This window comes from Rissa tridactyla, chromosome 1 (assembly GCF_028500815.1).
Source record: "Rissa tridactyla isolate bRisTri1 chromosome 1, bRisTri1.patW.cur.20221130, whole genome shotgun sequence".
In the NCBI taxonomy this organism is placed as follows: Eukaryota; Metazoa; Chordata; class Aves; order Charadriiformes; family Laridae; genus Rissa; species Rissa tridactyla.
The window spans coordinates 134,364,281-134,369,852 of NC_071466.1; the positions used below are offsets into that span (position 1 = coordinate 134,364,281).

The 5,572-nt window shown below is 53.3% G+C and overlaps 1 gene segment (V, D, J or C); it reads right to left on the reverse strand.

Moving 5' to 3' along the window:
• Positions 1 to 1,920: 1,920 nt before the first annotated feature.
• On the reverse strand, positions 1,921 to 2,722 carry LOC128906604 (T-cell receptor beta chain V region PHDS203-like). The segment is given in 2 exon segments: positions 1,921 to 2,221; positions 2,653 to 2,722. Coding segments are annotated over 2 exon segments (344 nt in total).
• Between the last annotated feature and the right edge of the window lie 2,850 nt (positions 2,723 to 5,572).

Genomic DNA, 5,572 nt, shown 5'->3' on the forward strand with positions numbered 1-5,572 from the left:
GGGCAGGTTCAACAGCAGGATCGTGGTCAACACGACAGGGTGGAAGTGGCAGGTATTTGAGACAGACCCCAGGCCTTGCTCCCACCTCCTGACTCAAGACACACAGAGAGGCCACCCACCCCATCCGGACCAAGGGACAAAAGGAAGTGGGGGTGAGGACAGTCAGGCTGGGTTGGACTGGTCCAGAGACGTCCAGGTAGAGTGGAGTGCAGCCTCAAGGGCTGAAAAGCAGCTGAGCTCTTCCGTGTGATGGAGTGAGGAGCACTGGATGAAAGTCAAGCCTTGAGGACACTCATCTTGACAAATCCTGGGGACCTCATCTAAGGCTGGAATCCTGTGTGATGGGAACCCACTAGAATCTCTTTGAAGTCACGGGGCTTTTTAAGAAGCCCAGAACTGGTTTCAGCAAAGGTCTTCACCTGGGACACCTGAGCAGTGAAACAGTCTGCTTAGGGAAAAGGGACAGAGGGCACCTTCCTTCCACAGAGAGGAACTTTCTGTCCCTTTCTTCCCATCACCAGACAACATTAACACACATTTGTCTTTCTTGGCAGAACTTTAATGGGAAACCAGCAGTCTACGTGAGTACCACAAAGACCCTCTCACCCAAACGTTCCCCCATTTTTCTTGAAAGACGTAGGGCACTGGGGAATACACCAAAGGCTGACGGAAGCACTTGGGGGGTGAGGGGGTGGTATCCAAGGGTTTCCAGTCTGCCCTGCACTCAGGTAAGGTTTGTCTCTGAAATTGGAGCACGTCTCTCAGGGCATGGACCAGGGCAAGTTGGAAAGTCTCCCTAAATGCAAACCACTCCTTCGAGTGAAAGGCCTTGTGGCCTTGTCCCTGGGCTGCCACACTCCTCTGGCAAAGAATTTGTCCCTCTGCCTCAGCAGAATTTCCCCATCACAGATTGTGCCATCGCTTTTCAGTCTTTTCATGGGGAGCTCCAAGAAGACTCTGTCTCTAACTCATCCTCAGCTCCCTCCAGGGAACGAGAGGCTGCACCTAATGCTCCCCTGCATTCTCATCAAGCCCGGTGGAGGAATGATCCCCCTCCTGGCCCTGACACCTCCATTCAGGCTAGCAGAGCCAACTCATCTTCAGCTCCCTCCAGGGAACGAGAGCTACAGTGATAACTTGTTGCCTACTCCCTACTTCTTCAAGGTTATTTATCTCAGACCTGCAAGGCCAGTTGTTCCCTGGCTCCTCAGATTTATTTGTCTCAGGTCTGCAAGGTCGGCATGCCCTCGAATTTCTTGTATACTTGTACTTTTCTGCTAGCCACCCCCGACATGCACCTAATGCTCCCCTGCATTCTCATCAAGCAGGGGGGACGAATGATCCCCCTCCTGGCCCTGACACCTCCATTCAGGCTAGCAGAGCCAAGGGTATGGTGGGTTATTGCCACAGAGCACCTTGTGGCCTGGGGCTCCGCACCTACAGGGCTGCGCTCCATCCTGAATACCGTTGAGACTTGGGCTATATGGCATACATCCGAATGTTCAGGTCACAGGGTAGTGGCATGACCCAAGGACCATGGCACACAACAGCGAACACAACAGCGTACCCATTCCCTGGAGTCTGCTGGGGCCAAGGGACCAGTGCACACATAGAAGTCCTCATGGTCTTGCCAGTACTCTGCAACTCAGAGCCCCTCGTGTACAGCAGTGTGTTGAGCCCTGGGTTACCAGCAAGGCACCTGTACTCTAGGAAACCACACTGTGAGCAATCCCAGGAGACCTTGAACCCCTTGCCAGATTTAACTCCAGGTTGGCTTGGCTTTCCAGCAGATGGAGAAGGAAAGGGCTGGGTGAACCAAGACAAAATGATCTACTGTCAAACACAGGGCTCTGTGTGTGTGCTGGGGGCACATCCCTCGTTGCATGGAAAGGTTTGTGCTATGCTTCTCCGGATTTTGAGTCACTGTGGGCCTCCCTCAGCACAGAAATATGTGCCAGAGTCATTGAGTAGCGCGTAATCTATCGCCACAGATAAGCGGTAGCCCTTAGTCCCATTACTCCAAAAGTGATTTCTGAATTCCTTCTCAATCTCTGCCCTGCCACCTTCCACCGAATATACAACCAACTGCAGAGTGGCATCCTTCCCATGGGCAACTTGTACCAGGACATGGCTGAGTATGCATTGTCCTTTTGGGAACAGTTCAGAACCACAGAGTCTCCCACTCGGACGACGGTGTCTGGCGACTGCTGAAGGGCCTGGCCTGCAAAGAGAAGGGAAGAGATGTGAGGAGTGAAACACACGGAAGGAGACATGAAAACACATCCTAGAATTAAGACATGGCATGGGGCGGCATAAGGATGTCAGCAAGCTCTATGGGACAGTGTCCCGTTTCTCTGAGAGACACACACAGAAAAAAAAAAAACATAAACCACCTTCCAGATAACGGCAAATTTGTTATGACAAATAATGGCTTCAGTACTCTCAATTGAAGTATTAAACTGGGATAGAAAAAACACCTTTGTAGATGTGTAGAGTTTTCTGAGTTTAGAGGTTGAGGAAAAGCTCACCTCGTTCATTGCCCATCCTCCCCCGGGAAGCCTTGGGGAATGGGGCACTGACAACAACTGGACACACAGCTGAGGCAGCAGCAGCAGCTCCAGGGCAGCTCTTCAAGCGGAAGAGATCACTTACCCACAGGGACCAGGACGGCCACAAGGAACCAGAGGAGAACCATGGGGAAAGGCCACCTCCTTCCAGCACCCTGCCCGGTGTGGCAGCACAGGCACAGAGACGTGCCAAGACGAGAGGCTGGGAGAGGAAGAGACACGTGTCTCTCTGCGGGTGGGCAGGGCAGTGAGAGAGAGCCTGAAGTGTGAGGAGGCAGTTGGCTGGCTGGGAACAGCGGGGAATGACACCTGCATGCAGGCATGAGGTGCATCCACCCTGCTCCACGCACTTCCTGCTGTGTCTGTGTGTGTGTATAGGCAGAGGTGGGGGACAGGGGTGATCACAGGAGCAGGATGGGGCTGTGTGGCAGCCTGAGTGCGTGCACAGCACAGGGATGCACAAGGAGGCACCAAACGAAGGGAAGAGAAAGAGAACGTAGGGATGCATGTTTGTTGTGTGCCCCTCATCTGAGTCTTCTCTCCAGCAGCCTCACACTCAGGCTCCCAGCCCGCAAGCTGCAACGTGGAATCTTCTCTGCTTATCCCAGTGCTGCTCGTCATGTTGCCCAGGTATGGGAAAGGCTGCTGACCTCTCACCCTGCTGTCTACTGTAGTATGCCAGAGAGGAGTTCTGTAACTGTTCCTCTCTTCCTCCAAAGGGACATCTCAAGGAGAGAAAAGGCTGCCTTTGGCTCTGCACTGGGACCGGGACTCCCAAGAGTTCTCTTGGGAAACCGCACCACAGAGCAATTTGTGAGGAGAAGGCTATTCACCGTGGGATAGGCTGGTACAGACTTACCTTCTCCATGACAGAGAAGAGATGACACTCTCTTTCTTGGAGCATTCTGCAAAGGAGCAGCAGGACGAGGATGGGCAGAGCTGAAGAAAATCCTGTCTTCTTCTCTACTTGGGGCACAGCCTGTTCACTAACCCAACACTGTGAGAAATCACTGCTGGCAGGAAGTAAGGCTCACAGTGTGTCCACACTGACACCCTCTCTGTGTGTCAGAGGCCTGACAGAACTTCTGCACGTCTCTGCCATGCTGTGGGCCCAGCAATGCACGGCAGTGTATGAACAGCCCATACAAGACAGCAAGGGATCTGGCTGCTCAATGCTGTCATGGGCTTTGCAGAGAAGATGTACCCCTGTGTCCATGCAGAAGGGTGCAGCAATGCTAGCACCTCCCACACCCTCTGTTCCAGGTCTGAGTGTATCCCAATGCAATCATTGCCACAAAAACTTATGCAGGAGATTCAGGAATGACCCCAGCGTCCTCAAAAGAAAAGGGAGAAAAGAACCAAGAGGGTGGGCTAAACTGTGCAGGCAACAGGAAGAAACCCCACAATAGCCCCAGCACTCCAGCTGAGAGGAGGCTGGTCTAGATGTCTCCATGGGAAGGGTCTCCATTTCCCACTGTAGATGGAGGAGTCAGTGATGCACAAAACAGTGAACCCGAGCACGCGCCCGCCTGGGCTGTGCTGCACCTGCAACATGGCCTTCAGGCCTCTGCTGTGCTGCACATTCCCCCTGGCCACAGGATAACCTCAGGCAGGTCGTTGTAACGGAGCAGGACGTGGGCGGCTCCCGCTCGGTACCGGCTCTTACGCCATGTGCCCGGCCTTGTCTTTATCTAAAGGTGCACCTTAGGTAGAAGAACCTCTCATGCAAACATCCTTTCTGTGTGACGGTGAGAATGATGAACTCCAGGGCTGCCTGGAGTTAAATGAGAGGAGGTCTGCAGAGTGCAGATTGAGGAGAGACAGAAAGAAGAAGGTGGGGAGAGAAAGGGAGGCAGAGAGGGGAAGAAGCGTTGAGGGAAGTGGCTATAATGGAAATGAGAGCTAAACGGAGAGAGACGCAAGGAGGAGTGGGCTGGCGTGGAGAGAAAGCAGGACAAATAAACTCACAGAATATGAGAAGAGGATGAATGGAAATGAGAGATAAATGGAGAGAGAGGCAAAGAGTGTGAGAAGTCTCACAGAGCCTGAGAAGAGGATGAAGGGCAGGCTAGGAAGCAGAGGAGGTCATGAGTGGAAAGGGATCATCCCGCCTTGTGCAGCTCTGACGAGGAGGAAAGCAGGTCCCCTTTGTGCAGGAGCAGGTTTGCGCTCAGCTCCCTCAGCAGCCTACCCACTGTGTTTCATCCTCAGCACAGTAATACGTGCCAGAGTCATTCAGAAAGGCATGCTCGATCGAGATGGTCATCGCGTCTCCTTGTATCCCATTGCTCTTCAAACGGCTGCGGAGATCCTCCTCCACATCTGCTTTACCACCTGGTATTGCAGAAGCCACGAGGATCAGCCTGGAGTCCTTCTCCAAAGGAACCTTGTACCAGTATACAGCTGAGCCAGCGGATTTCTTCTTGGAACAGCTCAGACTCACAGACTGGCCTTGTCGTATCACTGTGTCTGGGGACTGTTCCAGAGCCAGCACTGGAAGGGAAAAGGAGGAACATCATTGCGGAAGAGGAAAACATGGAAAAACATTAACTGACACTACGCGTTGGTAGAGAAGAGGGTGGGAAGGAACAGGAAAGGCTAGGGAGCTGTGGAAGGGATGGGACAGCTCTTCCGATCAGCAGGGGACTTTCCAATCTCTCTCCAAGAGGCAAGAAACATTCCTGGGCAGTTTGTGTCCAAAACATTGACCATGTGGGGGCTGAGCACAGAAGAAGAAATAGACAGCCCTTGCAGGAGATTCAGGGATTCCTGCCCGCGGCATTCAGTGCCCATCCTCAGCACTGGGAGCTTTGGGGAATGGAGCTCTGCTGGCAAGCGGGGATGCAGCTGGGACAGCAGCAGTGGAATCGCTGTAGGTGCTCAGGGGTGACTTGAGATCACTTACCCATAGGGGCCAGCATGGCCACAAAGAACCAGCAGGGAGCCATGCGGGAAAAGCCCCTGTCCTTTCAGGGACCTGCCTTTTGTCGCTGCCCAGAGACATG